Below are 21,726 nucleotides of genomic sequence, written 5' to 3'. Positions count from 1 at the left end.
GGTCGCCGCTGCCTGCTCTTCATATCCCAAGGCAGGTGACAACGTTCGGATCTCAGAGGTCGGCAAAATCGCTGGACAGTCCAAAATCACGTGGCTGATCGTTTCTGCCGACGCTCCACAAATGGCATTAGTTGTGTCGAGATCGCTCATGAAGCGCACTCGCCGTACCCAAGACCACAGCGAGATTCCGCCAGCAGGCCACTGCCCAGGGAGTTGTCATATAGTCGTTCCCGACAAATGATCTTCTTGCTGGCCTTGTACAACTACAGGGTAGGCTTCGTCGTAGCTCCTGTAAGCCATCCCTTAGTCGCCGCCTTTCGCACTTGTTCTCGAACTTTCACACAAGTAGTGCTCAAGTGATCCGTGGCAGCAGCAGCGATGGACGCCAGCAGAACACCAAGACAGCGACACGGATTTGCTGACCGTTGGGTCCACCTCGTTGACACCCCCGCAAAGATGGTGTGGAGCAGCGTCTGGTGGGCTAGGCCAGCTTTGAGCCGACGGAGAAGCCGGTGCTCATAGCACAGCTTCGCAGTGTCGTTACCATGGTAATGACACTGCCAAAAAGTGCGGCTACAGGTTGAATTGGACAGGCAACCATGGCGGATAGCTTCCGATACGTCAGCAGAAAGCTGCATCTCTCATAGGTTCCTCCCAAGTCGAGCGCTGGGCAAACAATTCCAAGTCCCTATCCCAATCACGAAAGAAGTTCCACGGGTTACCTCGTCTTTTCAGACAGGGATAAAAAAAAACACGCTGCTTCCTTCAGTGTAGCGCGCGTGCGACCCAGGACACCTAAGGGCATCATAGACCCGTTATTGCTCTGTTTCTAGCCGCTCGTTCCACTAAGAAGGTTGTAAGGTGCTGAAAACCCTGCACCTAATTAATAGGCTAGAGTATCGCTTGTTATCGGAATTAACCAGACAAATCACTCCATCAACTAAGAACGGCCATTCACCGCCATCCATTGAATCAAGAAAGAGCTCTCAATCTGTCAACGGCCCTGCACCTCAGTACTGGAGCTCATGCTGCGCACGCTGCAAATGGCATGGTAGGCACCAGCGCATGGCGCAAAGGCCGCAAGGAGTTGGGGTTAGCACCAAAGCTCTGCAGCTTTGGTGCAAACCCTACTAAAGCCACCGCTGATCATCGGAGGTCTAAGTTAATTAAAAGGCTATGTTGATTTTTACGCCATCGTCAGTGGTGAAGCAGGCCACGTAGGAACCGCCAAAAGCCTTCAGTCAGCCAGGCTGGCTTCACCACGCAACAGCTGGAGCACTGAATGCTGGCTTTCTATAACGACAGAAAGTCACTCCTTTTTGCAGTTCCCCCCGCCCGATGCAATCTGCTCACACTCTAGCCCATGAAAGCCAGCTGAACTGTGCACAGTACCTGAAGCAGTTCATGTTCCCGCTGGTAGCTGAGCACCTCGCAGCCAGCAATGGGTGCACAGGTGTTGAGGGTGAAGACGTTGCGAATGAAGGGGTCCTTCTCACCTTGACGCATCACCATGTTGGAGATCTGGATGACACTGTCCTTCTCCGGCTCAGGGAACACCCCTGCGTTCAGCCACAGAGCACCTCAGTGGCAGGTATGCAGTGCTAGCAAGTGCAATATTAAAAATGTACTGAATTTCAAGCATTTTCCAATGAAGCTGAAAACCGAAGAAAGACATGATAACATGTCAGAGCTTTTCCAGGAACTTGGCTTCCAGCCAAAGGAAACATGAGAAAGATAGCAAGGCTACTCAACAGAGCTACCTGAGCATGGACTATGCACAGACAAACTAATAGAATTATTTGCCACTATGTTTCTAGGGTAAATTTTTAATGTCTGTCCACAAAACAAGCCAAGCCAGTCGCATAACACCACTTTTGTTGTAGTGATCCTTCTCCCAAAGCTTTACAGGGCTGCCTCTCATTCACCTCTGCTTGCGCAGAGAGATCCCTGGCACATTTGTCACTGAGAGCCAATTATATTAAATGATGTGTGCGAGCTCGTGTTACATACCCTTGCGGCCGGCGCACTCGATGTCAAAACTGAGGATGCGGAGGGGCGCAACGCGGGCCCAATTTCCTTCTGGTGCATGGGCCACCATCTCGTCCCATGCCACGTCCACTTCCAGCTGAGCACGAGACACTCGGCACCGGGGCCCTGGTTTGGCATCTCGGACAGTGTACTTGCCCCGAGGCAGTTCGATCCAGCAACAGCCCACCACATGGGTGTCCACCATGAACCTGCACAGTGTTAAAGACCTCAATGTACCAGTGCCCTGGATAATAAAAGGAGGAGGTAATTGCGCACTTGCATCCACTAGAGTGCAGTTGTATGGTTTCCTATGCTGCCACATAGTTCAAGTTCAAGTTTATTTCCTTTTAGCAAGAAAAGGAGGGGCCAGAACTAAAAGCTGTAAAAACAGCTTGGCGGGGTCCTGGCCCCCTTACAAGGTTGGCAGAGCAGCAGACAGGAGAAAAAATCAATTCACATGTTTATAGCTAAACACGTTTATACAAATAAAAAACGGATAAAACGTTGTACTGTTCCTTCTGTACGAACGAAGGAACGTTATAAAATACCGCACAAAGATACAAGGAAAGAAGTGGGAAAGCACTGCTGATACAGAAAACAATGGTACACAAAGATGCAAAAAAAAAATATACAAATTCCTGACAGCTCTCCTTGACAATAGAGGCTGACATCGTGGTTCGACTTGCAAACTGGATCAAGTCCGGCAAAATGTAGCTTATTCAACAATTTAGGTACAGTATAATGCAGTGACTGCGTATATGCGTATGTGTGAGGTACTGGAACAAGGTATTTTTCTTTATGTCGAGTTTGTCTGCTTCCAGGATTTTCTTTTATGTCTGCAAGTGAAATTATACAACTGCTATTTGATTTTACGTGAGACCTATAAGTCAATATAAGTCTGTAATCAAATAACTGGAACATCGAAAGTATATCATACTTAGAAAAAAGCTCTTTGGTGGGATGGAAATAGGTTACACCAGCGATATACCGGACGGCTCTTTTTTGTAATACATGCAGTTTTGATAAATTGGTTATTCCTGTGGTACACCAAACTAGGCTACAGTACTGGAAAAGGGATAACACGAGAGCATTATATAATAGCAGCTTGATTTTAGGAGGTAGAAGATATCTTATTCGGGCCATGACGCCAACAGCTGATGACAGTTTCGATTGAATATGGTCAATATGTTCATTCCAAGTCAGGTGGCTCGAAAATACCACTCCGAGTACTTTGACCGAATCTACAAGTTCAATTTGTTCGGTTCCTAGTCGTATGTTTATGCTACCTGATAAATGTTTTCCTTTCGGTGAGTAACACACAGCTTTTGTTTTGCTCGTGTTAATTTTCAAGCCATTTGCTTTCACCCAGCGATCCAAGTCAATTAAAGTGCTATTTGCTCGTTCTTCAATGTCGATTTCCGTGATCCCGGACAAGAAGATAGTGGTGTCATCTGCGTAGGAGTTAAAAATTACGCCCTGTGTACAGTGTGCCATATCATTAATATAAATGAGAAATAAAAGCGGCCCGAGTATGCTTCCCTGCGGAACGCCAGTGTAAATAGTTTGCAAAGAAGATTTAACATTATTTATTTCTACGTACTGCTTTCGATTTGTAAGGTATGACTTCAGTAGCGCGTGGGGTGTTCCGCGTACACCATATCTGTATAATTTTGAAAGAAGGATGTTATGATTTACGCTTTTAGTTTACGATTTAGTTTACGATTTAGTTTACGATTTACGATTTAGTTTCGCTTCAGTGGACGTTAATGAGCAATTATGCTCTTATCTGAAATTTACTCTCTACGTCTACTTTCGAGAGTTCTCCCAAAAGCACTGGCTAGAGCGCCCGTCTCGGCTGCGGGAGGTGGTCAGTTCGAAACCCACCGCCGGACACCCACCGGTAAAAATGGGTACAAGCGTCCCCCGGCCTGGTGCTCGGCTTTTACAGGGGTGTACGTTTGGGAGAAGCTCCGTAAACCCCGCTGCGCGCCCCTCCTCCGCAGTGGGCCCAAACCCAGTTTCGAACCTCGCAGCCTGCAAAGGTGGTTCTGTTTGTCTTGCAAAGGTACTCTACCACAAGGCCACCGAAGCGGTGGCCTTGTGGTAGAGCATCCGCCTCGCATTCGGGAGGTACCGGATTCGATCCCTGGTGCCGCCGGGTACCCACCGGTTATAAAATGGGTACAAGCTGTTCCCCGGCCTGGTGCTCGGCTCTTCTGGGGTGAAATGCTTGGGAAAAGGGGTCACGGCCCAAATAGTTGCGCCGATGTGGCAGTGATTCGTTCCGCCATCGGACAACAATAAGTCCGCCTTGCGCGGCAACAGCCCATTATGTGGCCCTTTTTTAAACCCCGTGAAACACGGTAACTCGAACCACCTTTGCAGGCTGAAGTGTTCGAAACTATTTTGCCCCAGAGGGAGCGCAGCGGGGTTTGCGGAGCCTCTTCCAAGCGCACACCCCTGTGAGAGCCGGGCGCCAGGCCGGGGGACGCTTGTACCCATTTTTACCGGTGGGTGTCCGGCGGCGGGTTTCGAACGAACCACCTCCCGCAGCCGAGACGGACGCCCTAATCTGCTTTAGATTACAAAAACAAAAATGTTGGTGGCTTTATCTTAGTGGAGTACAGACATTAAATTTTGGTTCTAAGCTCTTTATATGTAGTGATGAATGAGGGATTTAGTATACGGAAATCTCCACGTGTAATTTTGACACTGTGCCCTGCAGATAATACATACTAAAATTTCTGAGAAATACAGGGGCGCCAATACGTAGAGTAATAGCACCTTGTTCATTCAAGCCCATTCATTGTACATTCAAGTATGAAAATGTGAATAGTTTGGACTACCCACAAGGTATTAGCTGATGCATATGCAAATTCAGAAGAACTGACTATGGGGCTAGTTGGTACCATGAGCTACGCTCACACTAGTTATTTCGCATGGGCCCCTGATGGCAGGCTGCGTTGCGGTGACTGGCATAGTCGGTGATTATCACATGGCCCACGCTAAACCTGAATTCCATGGTGCAGTCTTAGTACACAACCTCAACCATGTGTGCAGCGGCTGGCGTGATCATGATATAAGCATGGCGCCAGCCCGTAGTGATAGCAACCATCTGCCGTGCATTGGCCACCTACCCAAGTGCAGCTGCACATCATTTCAGATGCTGACTGGTACAGCTGCAAAGGCCTTTACTCTGCTCTGCTCAGACTTAAGTTGATCGTAAGGACAATGCAAAAAATACAGGCAACGAAAAGGCATGAGAGAACAAAAGGATAGGTGCCTTTTCTGCTTTCATGGGCCTCCTTTGTGCCCGTCTCTTTTGCATTGTCACTGCAATCAATTACAGTTGAGAACCAACTAGTCCGAACCAAAGTAGTAACACTTAAGTCTGCTCAGAAATTAGCAGTGGCGTGAATTGTTTGATAGAACTGAAAAAGATATTTGTTGCTGAGCGGCTTTCATCTCAAGATCCAACTGCAACTGCCCAGAAGCTGACCCGATAAAAGATTTTATGATGCCACCTGTTAAAGAATTTACAACAGCTGCTTCTTCACCCATTGTCACTCCAGCTCTTGTGGCAGGCCGGCATAATACCTACTGCAAATTAATATGATAAAGAAGCAATTATACTACCACATTTTTTTGCCCCTCACACAGCTTGAATAGCACATCAGTGTCACAGCTACTGTTCAGCTGCTGAAACCAAGATCAAAATACGCGAGATAATATGCAAATCTACAATGCAGGCAAATACCACATAGGCTTGTCTATGTATGCTGTCCTGTACACTATTCCGAAGAAAAGTTGTCTGGAATGACTGCGATAACTGGCAAGCTGCCATCGATGGCTGCAATATCAACTCAGCCGCAGCACATCTGACACAGTTGCTGCTGTTGTCCTATTCCTCCAGCCCGGAAGGCAATTGGTTCGATGCCACTACTTTCAGTGGGCCTTGGCACGATAAGCTTTCAGTTCTGCAGAGAGATTTATACTTTGGCTCTGACAAAGTCTGAACTTGAATGTGGACCGCCCTAGCAAGAAGACAAAGTGAAACTTGTGCATGTGTGCAGTGTGTGGGCTACAGAGCTACAGAGCATGTGCTCCTCCATACCAAAAGATGGCAGCCAGTTCCTCCCTGGCTTTCACAGGGTCACAGAACTACATACTATGAATCATCCACGAGATTAATCTAGATAAGGCTCTTCATTTTTTATATTTAATTTTTCAAAATTAGGGCAGGGGGAAGGAGGACCAAGTTTTATTTTTAGAGTTTATATTCAGGAAAAAATCTGGTCTTTTCAAGTTATAGGACGGTCAGAAAAAACATAGTCCATAAAGAACTGATTCATTTCCCAAAGACAAACTGTTTTACTAAAAACAATATGATATCTGAAACTTCCGAAAAAAAAAAAAAAAAAAAAGCTACTTCTGATATTTTAAACTTTTGTTCATGTACATAGTGATTTTCAATCACAGCAGATCTATGTAGTACACCCATGCCGATATGATATGAGGTCAATGCTGGTGTTATGAAGGAAGGGGTGGCTCTTTTAGCAATTTCTCAAAACTGCCTTATAGTTGCACCATGTCAGAGATGACAACAGTTAGGAGAGCTAGTACAGCCCTCAAAGCACTTGGCTCAAGAGGCAGTTGTGAAAAGGAGAGGAAGTGTTGCCTGGGGACCAGGCTAAAGGAGTTGAGACATTTTGAGCAAGCTGCATGTTTAGGTAGAAGGATAGACAATTGGGCGAGTTGGTATCGATTCATATTGGAAGGGTAAAAATTTAGTTGCAAGTCAGCGCTCGTGTGTACGTCTTCTTCCTTTCGTCCCGTGTCTTTTTATGTGCAGTGCCCTTCCAATATGAATGTTTAGGTAGAAATCGTACTTAACCCAATAGGCAAGAAATGTTACCAAGGTGTAAAGACCAGACAATATTGATATCAGGTTTTACCTGAAAACTGTAAGCGTCAAATAAAGTAAAATCTCGTAACAAGGAACATGGTTACAAGAGACACCCGGTTATAAGAACAACTGGTTATAAGAGACATTAAAAAGTGTTTTGGATGGTTTTCCCTATGTTGGCCATGTTAACAACATTGCATACATAGACACGGTCACAAGAGATACCCGGTTACTAAGAGCAACTTTCTTAGATCCATAGAGTAAATTCTCCATTACTTAGAAGAGACACAACCCAGAGGCACCCAACGCTACATGGTTGACATTGCACCAATTAATATACGCTGTACTTTTCAATCCCCTGGCACAATTCCGTTCCTTTCTGCAGCTGGATGTCACACCTCGCATGTTTGCGACTATGGTCTCACTGCACAAAACTTTCCATCATTCTACATCTATAATTTGAGTCTCGCTCATGCACCAACTGTTGAGATGAATTTACGTCTCAGCTGCCGCAGCGGCAGTCGCTTTGTACGCTGGTATTTGGACCAGCCGAATGCCAGAGCTGTTGCCATGCCTACGTGGGACAGCACTGCTCAATGGTTCATCCGATAGTTTAGCATCTGATCAAAACTCGAATCTCTAAAGCTCATGTTGAAGTAAGCAAAAAATTTAGATATGTAAAAAATAGGCGCAATAGTTATTTACATTAATGTCAGATCTTAATCTTGTGACTGTACACATGCATATGCTGACCTACATAGATCTGGTCTGACTACGCCTGTTTTTAGAATTTTTGGTTAAAGGAGACATTTTTCTCAGGTCCCTTAAGTGTCTCTTGTAACGAGGTTTTACTAACCTCACGAGTACCCATTTCTATTGTGCAGGTTTAAAAAATAATGTGTCACTTCTGCAGCCTAAGCGCAACTGGGAGTCGGTTTTTCATGAACAATGACACAAAGGAGCACTCTGAGCAGCTTTGAAAGCTGGCTAGATTGACTGAATTAGATTCCTGCTGCTGGCAGTTAAGTACCACCCTCCTAGACTAATTTTTATTTGTCTATGCAATCTTCCATGTAGATATTTCTAAAGATGCACCAAACAACACTTTGGATGTTTCTGAAGCCACACAGGCCTGCAGCAGCAACCATGTACTAGAAAACTCGTATGAGGACTGCTGCAAAATTTTTTGCATTTGTGGGGGATTAAATCCAACAAACAGAATTCTTGCTTGGGCCTCATGAGGATATAGATGTTCTCCCAAACCTGATGAGCCCTGCTGCAACACAACACATTAGGGCCCACATTTGAAACCCAGGGGGGCTACCTACAGCTTGCAGCCTTACCTCTGTTGTTTCCTCTTCTCCGCTATCCTCAGCCATCCTTGATTAAACCTGCTTGTTCTATTGTGCTGCTCAATGAGCAACGATAAGTGACTTGTGATAGTGGGTGGATCTTGACCCTAGCATATATAATATCAAAGGTATTTTCAAGTACACAGTGGTACAACCGAGACTAAGTCAAAGGCCGTTATGTTACCTGATCTCAAAGTCGATATTGCTCTCAAAGATGCGGTAGCTGGGCGCTCCGTAAGGACTGACGGACACGCTCCCTGTCTCAAGAAGCCGTTTGGCAGGAGCGATAAGTCGTGGCAGCACCATTGTGATCTTGAGAAAAGGTGTCTTGCCTTTGGAGTTGTAGCCATAGATACCTGCAGGAAACGAAGGAGCCCTGGTTTAAAGCGGCATTCTTAGATCAGCTTCAGGTGGCAAGCAGGCTTCAGAGAGGAAGGTTTTTGAGATCGACACAGCCACCGTAGGCATGTTGAGCAGCGCGCTGCTAGTGTGTTTTTTGTGCACTCTTTTTGCGTTTGCAGCTTTGTGTAGGGTGCATGTATTACTTAAATATGTATGCCAATGTGCACATACAGTCCATGCACTAACAATAAAATGCTTTGAAGAGACATAGAAGGTTTCCAACGAGCCAAAGTGTATGTAGCACATCAGTATGCGCGTGACTATTACAGTACATGAGCAAGGTATGGCACATTGGCACTTTCCAGCCTTCACTAAGGTAAGTTTTTTTGCTGATAATTCAAGCGATTAAAGACAACACTATGTCTCTGGCCTAATTATAAGCAGTGGAACGTCAAAAACATCAACAATTACATCACCAATAGTTCCATTTTGATTGAGATTCCACAAGGCAGAATGGTACAGTGTTGTGCATTTTTTGCACAGCTATCTTCAAAAGACACAAGGTGAGACGAGATGCGTTATTTTTCTTTCACACTTCACTTTATTTAGGAAGCATGTCTTGTCGTTAGCAGATTGATACCGCCGTCACATGGGCATTTCGAAGGCCCTCGAACCGATTGTCAATTGACTCAAAAGCCTTCGAATGCTTCCACATGGGCGTTTTCAATGGCCATTGAGCTGACAATCTATTGAGTCAACGAAACAGCTCAGAACTCTATCGAGATCTCGAATGCATTCGAACATCACACAAGGTTGCTAGCATTGACTAGGGGAACACCACGCGCACTCTTGTGCCCAGCGCATTCACAATACAAAAACATGAACAAGCGTTATTTATTTATATCTCTAATTTATGCGGTAAAATATTAGAGCGCATTATTAGAGAATCTTTCTTGGGATGCGCAAGTTGATGCTGTTGCAAGTAAGCTATCTCAGATAATAGGACTCGTTTATGGTCATCGCTACATATTTCCGCAAAATATTATGATGCGAATTTATAATACCTTATTTTCCTCTAGAATTAATTATTACCATTTAGTCCAGGGGTCCACAACTCAAGGAAACGTTAAAAAAATATTTTTGCTACGAAAAATAGTTTTTAAGAATTGTTGAGAACGTTCCAGCCTCCTTTCACACCAAGGAACTGTTCATCAAATATGCAGTAATGCCAGTCACAAAGCTATACAACTATCGAATTTGTAGGACACTGAAACAAGATTGAAACATTGAGTCTGGTTTTTTTGGCAACTCTGGCCAATCTGCAATTAAGTGAATGTATCCACACAACTCAATATAGCAAACCATGGCGAGTAAAAACATATAGAACAACATATGGACAACGAATGGTTCAAAACAGATTACCAAGGCTACTTAATGGGCTTCACAGCCAGAACATTCACCTCAATACAGTTAGCTTCAAAACCAATATGTACCATTATCAGTAACTCCTTCAACAATGATAATTAATGATAATATGTTACATTGTTTACTTTGTTTTTTTTTTTTAGCTGTGTTGTGCGTACTCTCTTTTCGCCCCACCCGTTCCATTTGACCTTGTTGCCCGGTACGCTGTCGCGCAATAATGCATTAATAGTGTTATTGCTCTTTTATTGTAATGTATTGTTTTTTTTTTTTTTTAATTTTTTTTATCACAGAGCTGTTCTGCCACTGCTGCATGATGCCACTATGGGAGCGTGGGACTTTGCCAAGGTGTCCTTGAGACACCTTTTTCTTCGCACTTCTAGTGTCATATACACATTGAATGTAATGTGATGCAAATAAACTTCAATTCAATTCAATAATAACAAAGATAGCATCGCTCTTTCATTTTTGTACTCTCTACCACTGTAACTTGTGCCACTGTGAAAAGTAAACACAATAAAAAGCACAGCCGTACGAATGTCAACACGTTAAAAAACAAAAACAAAGTCGTTCTCTAATAACAATTAAAACCCTGCTGTTACTAAAAAAAGGGAACAGTTATATTTTTTATTTTGCATTTATAGAAAGATTTTAGTTCTTTAAACAAAACTGAAAGCAACAATAATGGCGGCAAAAAAAGTTTGGCGTCAAACACCGGAACTATTTTAACAGCCTTCGAGTTTTGCCTTGTAACAGAGGCACAACTCCTTCGAGTTCAATTGTGATTGAAAATATCGAAGGCTATTTACTCAATCGCCTTTGAAAATTACAGTGTGACAGGGGTGTAACTACACTGAGCTCAATCAAATTTGTTGCAAAAATGGCAAATAGCTTGAAGACTAGAGTGCGACCCACCCCAAAATCTTGATAAAGAAACCTTTTACGACTCTTTCTGAGCATGCTGCTCGGTAGCCCAAGGCGTCACAACTGATGCCAGCAACAGTAACAAAGTTTAACTTGATTCTCTCAGCAGTGCTACTTCAGTTCCTTTTTCCCTGTCTCTAGTTTTGACTACACACACATCGAACTTCCAAACTTCACGCTTTTTTCTATTTTATTTTCATGGTGGGCCAACTGTTATCATTTTGTGGCAGAGTGCACTTATAGCGCAGTGAGTTTCCACTGTTGGACACCACGTGGATAGCCCAAGTGTGCTTGAAAGAAGAACAAGCTCATCACGACCCCGACCAAATGTCTGGTACTACATCACTTACACTCAAAGAGACTACACAAAGGATGTTTTCACAACCGGCAGGGTATGACTGGCGGGTAGTGGCAGTGGTAATGACAAAGCTTTTAAAGCCACTGAGGCACAGCTGGCAGAAAAAGATGTTAATTCTACTAGCAGCATTAAACATATTGTTTGCGGTTCCCAAAACCAGCAAATAATAGATGCGGAAACCAATGCTGGTCCTGACGGCTCCAGAGGCACACACACGAGAAGGAAATCCTACCACTCTCGTGACCTCCATCCTACAACTTCACAAGGAAGTGCAGGGACGGGAGGTAGTGTCGGGCATGTGCAGTAGAACAAGCCATCCCCACACGGTGGGGAGGTCAATGCACTCTGTTTCCTGCCACCCCATCAGGTGACATTCATCACTAAAAATCTCTACACGAATGGCTCCAAGCTTGCTATAGGGCGCACACATCTGCCTTCGCACCATTTAAATCAAAACTGGCCGCTCAGTGTAAATCGAATGTGATTTTCTTTGCAGGAGGCATGCAGGCAAGCGAAGAACATGCAGCACTCACTTTGCTTCAGGACCATGTCTACACCAACCACCGAGTCTGACAGGTTGTTCTTGTTAGACCGCATGTCCTTCAACACTGCCTTGTTCAATGCGTCCTGTTTCCGGCAAAGAGAATGGAGGCACACGGTGTGAGTAATTAGCTAATCCAAACAACACCAACGAAAAATACTCGGCCCCTGCTTAGCACCACTGTTTTGGAAGCGTCAACGATCAGCTCTGCAGTGAACCACATTAGCTCCACTATCTCCGTCCACTGCACAATTTATTTGGTTCAAGCTCTCTCAGGTTTCAGGTGAACTTGGTTTCTTGAATGACGCCACAATGTCGGTAATTTTGTGCGTACCAGAGCTTTCATCACAATACCAAGCGAAAAACCTCAGTTTCAGATCTGGCCATTTCCAGGGTCTACTGTTCATACAGAAGCCAGTAGATACCATCCATGATCAAAAGCAGTAACAATGGCATCAACCAGTGTAGTACCCCTGTCAATCCTCTGAGTGCATTTTCCCTCCCTTTCTGTCTGGTACATTATACCAAATTAACAATCACTCATAGTGTACTGAGTAAGCATGCGTGGATACCGAAATTTTGAAATATAATTGCAAAAGAAAAAATACCCAGGAAAATTGAATATCAGCATGAAAAGAAATTTCAGTAAAAAATAAATAGGTAAATGTTGTCTTCATTTTTTTTTACCAGTGCATGGTGTTTACAGGACAAAACTAGACCAACAAAAAAATAAGATAAAATACCCCATGCACAGAAGTGAAAAATGATTGATTAAAAAGCACAACAGAACACAAATTATAATATATGAAAGGTTAAAACTGCACAAAAGGTAAAAGAACAAAAAGAATGCCACAGGCACAACATTATCCTTCAAAACAAACCAACTAGCCCTAGCCTACTACAATGTGGTCATGTGAAATGAGTGACAAAACGAAAGCTATGCATGGAGACATGACTAAAATTGTTTCAAGGTCAACATTTCCAGATATCTTACACAATGCCTGCAACAATTTGACTCCTGCCTTCATAAAACAATAATAATAAAAAGGTACCCACTTTACCAAGCTAAGATAAACCTGACCTAGGTTCACAAGCATGTTTTGTCCTTATTTAGGTTTAGTCATTTGAGTTTGGATTGACTACTCTTCTGCAGCACAGTACTTCAGCATGTGTTGACGTATTCAGGAGTGGGAGCCAAAGCACTACGAAATATATTCTAGCTGCAGCTCTGGCTGCAACTGTTCGGCATAGATATAAAGTTCCATTTTAAGCAAGCTATATGAAAGTGTCTGCGTGGCCCAGGATAGGAGCAAAGACGACTTGGGATCCAAGAGTCCCAGTGGGCTCGACTCTCATCTAAACCTAACATCTCATTGTAGGTGACCGAGTTCGTAGCTTCTGCCAAACAATCAGTGCCTGGCAATGCGACTTGCCAGCTGTCACCTGCATAGGTCGGCACCGTGAGGAGGGGCTCACTCACACTCAAACTCATGCTTGCTCACGCACGCATCTACTTGCTCACACTCCCACCCTTGCTCGTTCACTCTCATACCCACTCACTCATATTCACGCTCATCCCGGCTCACACTCACATTCATGTCCACTGACATTCGCAACCACATTCACAACCATTCTCTCAGACTTTCACTCACGACCGCTCATTCATACTCACACTCATAGGCCCAAGTGAGAGTGAGGTAATATGAGTGCACTCATGAGTGAGTATGCCAAAGCTCACCCAAAGCTTCACCCAAATATATTGGCTTTATTGCAAGTGATACATTTATTGCTGCCGCACTAAAATATTCTGACCAATTCATTGACTACTGGTTGATTGAGTGACACAATGTGAGCTCACCCTGAAAGACCAGCAATGTTCCTTGCGGAAATTGGGCGGTGCCTCAACGTAAAAGTATGGCAGGAAGCCATGCACGTGGCAGAGCACACTGTGGCCACTGTCGGTGACGCCGAACATGCGCACAATGGGCACAGGTCCACGGCTCATCCCGGGCATGCCCGGCAGTGGTTCGCCTAGGTAGTGGTCCAGGTCCAACTGTTGGAACTCCAGGCTCTGTGACGTGGCATCCCAGGGCGCTGAGAGCTGAGGCCGCGCCCATCGCAAACTGGTACAGACGTCATCAGGCCCCGCTGCGAATAAACAAGGGCTTCAAGAACCATCATGTGGTGGATGCAGGGCAACTTAATAACCACCATGCCTCCTCTGAGGCAGCTTGTGTCTGATGCATCTCTAAGAAATAGGGCAGGGAAGATGAAATTTCCAACAGCACCATCATGTGCTGGATGCAGGGCAACTTAATAACCACCATGCCTTCTCTGAGGCAGCTTGTGTCTGATGCATCTCTAAGAAATAGGGCAGGGACGATAAAATTTCCGACAGCACCATCATGTGGCGTATGCAGGGCAACTTAATAACCACCATGTCTTCTCTGAGGCAGCTTGTGTCTGATGCATCTCTAAGAAATAGGGCAGGGAAGATGAAATTTCCGACAGCACAAAATGAACAAGGGCAGGAAGCCCTTCGTCGATTTTGTATTGTCTTGGCACAACTCAAGTGTGTCACTTCGCCCACTCTTTCACCATCTACTGCAAAGTACAAAATCACTAGCAAAGATCAAATAACGGCACTTAATTTTATGCTCAGAATGGCAAAAAAAAAAGTCTCAAAGCTAAATAAAGCAGTTGGCAAAACTCTCACATCATTTGTTAGCTCAATCTCTTTTTTTCTTTTTTGAAAGCTAGCATCATCCTTGTAGTTTTTCGCAGTTTGAATCAAGTTGAAATATGCAAATGCAGATGTGTCAATGCAATCTGCTAGCTGAAGTGCAACCACAGTGAGTAACACCAACAAAACATCCCATGACACCCTTAAGTGACAACAGAAGCCATGAAAAGGGCAATATTCAGCAATGTCAAAAACAGTTCTGCTCTGGCAGTCAAAAAGAATACAACGGAGCATCCTCACAGGACAAGTGGAATACCACCACTCCAAATGGCTCAGGGATGTGCGAGTTCATCTTTGTTTACTTCTTCTACTGATAACTGGGTTCGAACACAATCTCTTATAAAAACTAGTTCAACACATTTTCAATGAAAATAAAATGCAAATGAAAAATTTCCATCACCTTGGTGAAAATAAATTTGTCTCGTTTTTTTCTTAATCCAGAATTCACAACATGCAAGTTATTTACGACCTCTCGTGGGAGCGTGTTAGGTTTCAGCTTAACTTCCAAGATGCTTTCGAGTAAGAAATGATGTTTAAAATTTCAAGAGCCCAGCTAGCAGGCAAAATAAAAAGTTGGAGGCCAAGTGAAAACTGCATTGGTGAGAAAGAAAAAAGTTGGAATAAAAGAAGAAAAGGATTCGATAGGAATATAGGTGTGACTACTCTGTGCTCCCAAGTAATGTTATCAAAGAGACGATGATGCCACCTCAGGACGAAAGTTAGAACTGCAATAAACAGCACGCATACACAAACACATATGGACAAGTCCTTATGCATGCTCACGTCGCTTCTCTTAAATATGTCAGTGACCACACAGCAGTTTCACCTGCACATAGCATAGTTAGTCTCCACTAAAATGAGTGCAGTTGTTGATGGCGGTCGGTGCTTATCTTGGAACCAACAGCAATGCAGACCCTTAGACACACGCCCAGCATGCTGTCCCGTGGTACATTTTAAAACTCTGAAATTTTCATTTCTTCCAAATACCAACGAGCTATGCTAAGGGTACACTGTCGGAAGTACTTGAGTCGAATCATTTTCATAGCACTTGGCAACTTTCCAATGCACACATGGGCATTTAAGCCCACATTCAAAAATTTAATTAACGTTGAACATTTAATGAGGCCAATGGAACTAAAAAATATTCCTGCGATATTTTACACAATTATAAAAATATCCCCACATATTTTAGCTGACACACCCATGAATAAGCATTGAGCATTTAGCACCTTTAAGACACGCCAAACCAACATCCAGTTTTATGTCTAAACCAATACCGTGTCCACACAAAAACTGCACAAAATCCCTAGGATTATCCTTTCAGAGCGGATATCATAAATATATATTTTTTTCTGGCCTACTATATCTTGTGTGCTCTCTCTCCCAAGAATGAAAGGAGTATCACTGAGAGTGGGAAACGCTTACGAAGAAAGAAAGGTTGGTCTGAGCTTGGGCTATATGGCAAGCTCGTGATGCAGTTACAATTTTGCTGCCCAGAAAATGCATTTCAGCTGCCTATTTCAAGCATCAAAATACCAATGCAGCCTGGAGCAAGTGTCAGGGCAGGAAGTGTAGCTGTTTTCTGAAAGTGACTTCATAATAGCTTTGCAGAGCAGAACATCCTTCTTAAAAAAGGAAACCAGCAAAATACAGCTTCAATTTAGAAGGAAGAAGGAAATGAAAAGTGCAGTGATCCAATTCACCTATAGTGCCTCACACAAAGCATCGTGTTAAGGTCAATCCTCTGTTAGAAAGAAAAAAAAATCATCAAAGCAAAGCATATATCCGGTGGGTAGAGCCTTCAGACCAGCATCCCATGTATAATGGCTGCCCCTCAACTCAGCCCTATAGCAGCAAAACAAGATTGGCATGTGTGCCACCAGCTTTGTGGATGTAGGTGAGTGAGGGTGGTAATGGTCTAACGTTGCTAAATCATGATAACGGAGGGAGAAGGGGTATATACCTACAATGGAGCCTCTCTGAAGGGCATAGCTGCTACGGTGAGAAAAGATGAGGCTCAACAAGGTCGAAAATCGGTTAGTGGTTGTTGGCCCAAAACTGCCTGCTGGCAGGTGAGGGTAGCATGAGAAAGGGAGAAATAGGTATGCCTACCCAAGTCAAATTGAAAGACGAAGCAGTAAGCTAGGGGGACTGGCATGGGTTCACTGCTGGTGACCCACTTGGCAAGTTCTTGGGCCTAACCATGCACCCAAATCGCCTCCTTAATAGGATGATGCAGGGTAGACAGGATAGATAAGGGTGGTTGTAAGTGAAATAAGAGTGCCAAGTAAGTCACTGGTGGCAGGTATGCTAAGGGAACTTGGATGCAGACTGGCTCATTAGTGGGTGGTCAGCAAGCAGAAGAATGGTACAGACGACCTGGGTCCAAGGAAGCGCCCCACTCACCAATGGACTCCTGTGATTCAGTGTCCTCCATCGTCTGCTCCTCGCTGAGCTGCTCCATGAGGGCCAGCTCTGCTTCAAAGTCCATTGGCTCGTCATCATCGTCATTCTGCCAGCGTGACTTCTTGGCACCACCCTTCTGTGATGAACTTGGCCGCCCGCCAGACTGCTTGCGTTTGTAGTCCATAGCTGGCCAAAGAGCAGCCTACAAACAAATCAGACCAGCCTCTCCTGCAAATAAGGACAACATGTAGAACTTAGCATCCTGAATCAATGACAAAACTGGAAATGGCGAAATGAATAACAGAGAAATGTAGACTCAAGGGTGAATGCTGCAGAAAAAAATAGGCCATCTATAAAGTATGCGATAAAGTATATGGCATAGCTGCCCATACCTGCCTACAGGCTACATATCACACAAGCACAGTTATTGTGTATACACAAGTTATTGTGTATTTATGTATCTGGGCATAAACATACATGTTCAGCGATGATAAACAGTCTATTCTACATTTGTTAATTACAATTTATGCATTCTACAGACACACTGAGGCTATCGCAAGAGTCTGAAATGCAAGCAAAATACAGCATCATCAATTCTCAACAGCAGGAAATTAATACAGCTTAATAAAAGAAATAGGTTACAGATTTGCAACAAAGTAAAACAAGTGGCCTAATAGCAGCCAGCATACATTTCAGGGCAGAAAATTCAGGCATTCAATAACAGTGGATAAGAAACTGAATTCAAACACACTGGTGTTCATGTAAATAGGTGACAAATTAAAAGGATGACAGTTCTTTGTAAATAAGAGCTTAGAAAAATGCAGTTACTTGGGCAACAGAGCGAAATGGGATGAGTGAACAAGACAGTGGAAATATTTTATATCTCATTGTTGCAAAGAATACAAAGGAGGGGAGAGAATTCTGAGAAGAACTCCTTCCAGTGATTTCTTTGACAGAAAATTATGTTTTTGCTGAGAGAATTTGGTTTATAAGGAGAATGTGTTTTCCCTCCATTTTTCATCTTTCTGCCTTTTCTAGTTTTGAAAGGTTCGAGCCTAGTAAAAGTAGCTATCATTATAATGTGGTACCCTGTTCGTCGTGCCCAGCTTCAACTTGTCTTTAAGCCTCTTTGAAGAGACCTTAGGTTGAAAACTTGCTATACTCTAGTAGTTGCCAGGCATCATCTCTGTAACACACCCCTGACCAATTTCTTTTCTTTTTTTTAAGGCTTATAGGCTTATTAACGGCGGAGTTAAAGCCATCACAATGTCATGAAGCTTCTCTCTTCCATGAGAGAAGGAAAGTATATCTCACCTGCCATAGTGGTAAGCTTTTACAAAGGAAATTTCGATTTTTGCTGTGTTTTTCTCCAGATGGTTTTCTCATGCCTTTTGTTACCCAGTGTTGTGGTATATGTAAACCACTTCACCTAGTATTGGAGGGCTTGGCAATGGAAACGTGTGAGCAGCTTTCTGACGAAACAGTATGCCTGCATTATCACTACATTATCACTGCATTATCAATGCATTATCAATGGGAAAACAAGTAAACAACAAATGAAGGACACAGTAATACCTATAAAACACAGAGACATAAGTATACTGAGGCAAGGAAGCAAATGCATGTTTCCTTTGTGTGCTAAAAAGAATGCTGTACTGTAAGAGAGAGTCATAATTACAGGGCATTCAGCACAACACAGACACACACAAGAAAGAGCATCCGCCTCTCATTCGCAAGGTACCAGGTTCGGTCCCTGGTGCCACTGAGTACCCACTGGTTTCCGATGGGTATAAAAGAGAATGTTAGGCACGTATGGCTCTGATATATTTTAGAGGCAGCCATAACGTCCAGACATATGCGCCAAGCTAGTTATTTGGAACAGCTTTTTGATCATAAGAGTTGGGAAACTCCACTTCGAAAAGGGGCTAGCTTCAGCATGCATTTTTCGAGTCACTATGAATTGCAGTGCTATCTAAAAGTGACCAATAAAAGTTGTCCACTATTGCCGTCATTGCCTTTTGAAAATTGGCTCACTTAGTTTTTATTTTCCCTCTTAGTTACCTCTATGCTTCTTATGCCAATGAATTTCTACTGATGTACCTCTTACGCTGATTTTATCTGTCAGGTAGTTGTGCATCTATCAATAACATAAAAATTTAAACTTAGACACAGTTTACTTTATTGACCAATCGAAACCGCCATTTCTCGATACATGGGCCCCAAGGAAGTTTCGTAACTGGCAATATTATAGAGCTCTGATTTGATGGCAAAACACAGTCAAGGACTCTTTAGTATTAAATGCCTTGTACTGGGATGGAGATTTTATATGCTCTCCAGACAGCATGTATGCTTGTTCACTTCTAGTGTAGCACAGATTTCAACTCATGGTTCTGATTAAGTGTGCTAGTGACATGATGGTATATATTGATATTTCTCTACTGTCCACACCTTCCCCTTTCTAACCCGCTTTCTACTGCGAAAGCAATACTATGGCAGGTCTAACCGCTAGTCGCTGTGTGCCGTGTCCGTGGTTCCCGAGCCGGCGCTGCAACGGGCAGAAGCTGCTAACTCAGGTCGCTCCTTTCATATGGGAGGGTGATATCAGAATCAGCCTGGCAGAACCGTTTGAATTCTCGTTACCCCTAAGACACGCAGGCACGTCTATACGTCTTGGTCGAAGCGTGACTTTATATGTGGGCTGGTAGCTTATGCTCTCGCATCTACCCTTAAAGGATGAGCTTAATTGTCCCCAATAATGTAGCACTTCACACTGATAGGGCGTGATAGAGGAATAATGTAGCAGGCAAAAGAAGCTTCCGCCGTTGCTTTCGCAATTCAACCAGGGTTAACCAGAGCTAAACCACAACTCATTTTTTCTCTTACCGTTTCCTCCATGTTAACGTTTCTGCCTTTCTCTCAAATATACCTCTTTCTGTCTCCAATATTTTTCACTTTAATGCCCTGACATTCACTGACCTTTTTCATTTTAATGCACTACCATAGAAAGAGACTAAAATATTAACTATAATAGCTTTGCTCCTGTTGCAAGCTATACCATACATCAGTGTGAGCAGTTTGCAAGGTGTTTCATAACACTGCATCTTTGTTTGTAAAAACGAAGCTATTGGCATTTCATATGCTCGGCACTGCCGAAGAATGGTAAATGAAGCTGAATTTAGCATTATGTAGGAGAAATACTCAATGAAAGCTATTCATTACAACCAATGCTTCCTGAATAGACAGTGGATACATTAGCTATGCTATGCTGTTTTCATGGCTGAGCAACGTGAACGACCTTGGAAGGTACGCCCTCACAAAAGCTACAATCCCCACACAACCTACAGTAGTCGCACCTCCCTTTGTCAAGTCTGAAAGTAGCAATCACACCCAACAAGCAAACATCGACTCTGTCATTAACTCACTGCTCCCTATGAAACTATACCGCGCAAACACCAAGGGATACGCAGTACTTCTTCGTGCACTTATGCACGAGTGCGAAGCTACGTGCTGCATGACAATTGCTGCACTGGCTTGGCTTACCATTCAGCGAGAACTCTGAAATTCTGACTTGGCTTACACAGACCCTATCAGAGCATTTTCAGCCATTTAGGGACGAACGTAAGCAGAGTTTTGCCAACAATTGTCAAATGGTTCCCACACAGCAAAATGCATCGGCGTCCCCACCGAAAGCAAAGCAATGCTTCGCACACTAAACTATCGTTTGTTTATGACGGTTTACATGTAAACACGTTGTTTTCATTTCATTTTCAGTTATTTCGAGGGCCTAAATACACCAATGCGAAGGACTACAACCGTTCGACTGTCTGACGTCGGAAATGCAAGCGATTTTGCAGTGTTTCAGGATAGCAGGAGAAAAAGGATCATGCATAAAGCGATTTCTGATTCAACATCGTAGAGTGCTGGTTTCACCGCCTGAAAAGAGCAATGACCCAATAGAATGAGTGAATAACGTACTTGGAAATGCAGCAGCGTTGAGAATGCTGCAGAAAAGTTCTGGTAGGCGCGTCTTTGCTAAGTGAAGTCCGATTGCGAAGTTTCCAGCGTGCCTCTAGATTTTACACTTTAGCTCCTAGGCAAGTACAGCGATAACATAACAGTTTTACCAGCTAAAATTCTTTTTACGATACTGCAGCGCATGCCATACACAGCGCGCAATATTTTGCTCATTTTGGCGATGGCGATGGCGATGGCGATATGGTCGTACCCTTTTGAACGGGCGATCACCCAGTGGGATCTGACCAGAAAAAAAAAAAAAAAAGACACACACACACACACCAAAAAAAAGGAAAAAGGAGAGTACAGATGTTAGTTCACTCTACGTCTTTACGCCGCTCTGGCTGCACTGCTCCTCGTGTCCACCAGAACTCCAGGCGTCTCTTCGTACATTCCACGACTGCACCAAGTGATAACACTCCGCTCCCCTCTTCATGTGACGCCGCGGCCCCGTCGGTGCTTCCCTCTGCCGTGTCAGCCGTGTTGCCTGCGAAGCCAAGGGCGACCGGCAGCGACGCCGTGCGAGGGGCGGGAGAAATCGCAACACATCCAAGTATCACGTGCTCCACAGTTTCCTCCTCCGCTCCGCAGAGGGCGCAGTCGGATACGCACTTGCTAGTGAACCTAGATCGCCACTGCCGCGTCCTCAAGGCTCCACACCTGGCTTCAGCCAGTAGCCCGCTCCCCACG

The 21,726-nt window shown here is 44.0% G+C and overlaps 1 protein-coding gene across 1 annotated transcript in view; it reads right to left on the bottom strand.

Annotated features, from left to right (window-relative positions):
• PolD1 (DNA polymerase delta 1, catalytic subunit) overlaps positions 1-21,208 on the bottom strand; it is a 60,429-nt gene extending 39,221 nt beyond the window's left edge. Inside the window, exons 1-7 of the mRNA XM_084602766.1 lie at positions 20,998-21,208; positions 17,023-17,250; positions 13,732-14,021; positions 11,866-11,959; positions 8,471-8,642; positions 2,011-2,237; positions 1,393-1,559 (exon numbers count right to left, since the gene is read on the bottom strand). Of these exons, the coding sequence (XP_084458892.1) occupies positions 1,393-1,559; positions 2,011-2,237; positions 8,471-8,642; positions 11,866-11,959; positions 13,732-14,021; positions 17,023-17,206 (1,134 nt within the window). The 5' untranslated portion in view covers positions 17,207-17,250; positions 20,998-21,208. The remainder of the gene's footprint in view (positions 1-1,392; positions 1,560-2,010; positions 2,238-8,470; positions 8,643-11,865; positions 11,960-13,731; positions 14,022-17,022; positions 17,251-20,997) is intronic.
• Positions 21,209-21,726: the final 518 nt, after the last annotated feature.

The sequence above is a fragment of the Amblyomma maculatum genome, chromosome 4 (assembly GCF_055883805.1).
Source record: "Amblyomma maculatum isolate TAMU_Amacu chromosome 4, ASM5588380v1, whole genome shotgun sequence".
In the NCBI taxonomy this organism is placed as follows: Eukaryota; Metazoa; Arthropoda; class Arachnida; order Ixodida; family Ixodidae; genus Amblyomma; species Amblyomma maculatum.
Note: the sequence above shows the minus strand (reverse complement) of the source record. Positions and strands in the feature narration are given on the sequence as shown.